The following is a 203-nucleotide window of genomic DNA, read 5'->3' on the forward strand; positions in this document are numbered from 1 at the left end:
GGAGGGGCCGATGGAGAGGGCGCTGAGCCTGGCGGCCGAGGAGGACTTGTTCCACAAGACGCTCGGCGCCTCGGCCAAGAGGATGGAGTCCGCCTTCCGCCAGCCGCCGGGGCTCGACCTGTCCCACCAGCGCGACCGCCAGCCCTCGCCCCTCGGCTGCTTCGAGCCGGCCGACCCCGAGGCGCTGCTGCAGCCCGTGGGCG

The 203-nt window shown here is 74.9% G+C and overlaps 1 protein-coding gene across 1 annotated transcript in view; it reads left to right on the forward strand.

Moving 5' to 3' along the window:
• The first annotated feature begins 6 nt into the window (after positions 1–6).
• The window catches only part of BHLHE22 (basic helix-loop-helix family member e22), a 2,718-nt gene continuing 2,521 nt past the window's right edge, over positions 7–203 (forward strand). Inside the window, exon 1 of the mRNA XM_019519071.1 lies at positions 7–196. Within this exon, the coding sequence (XP_019374616.1) occupies positions 11–196 (186 nt within the window). The 5' untranslated portion in view covers positions 7–10. The remainder of the gene's footprint in view (positions 197–203) is intronic.

The sequence above is a fragment of the Gavialis gangeticus genome, unplaced genomic scaffold, assembly GCF_001723915.1.
Source record: "Gavialis gangeticus isolate Ggan-Ray unplaced genomic scaffold, GavGan_comp1, whole genome shotgun sequence".
Classification (NCBI taxonomy): Eukaryota; Metazoa; Chordata; order Crocodylia; family Gavialidae; genus Gavialis; species Gavialis gangeticus.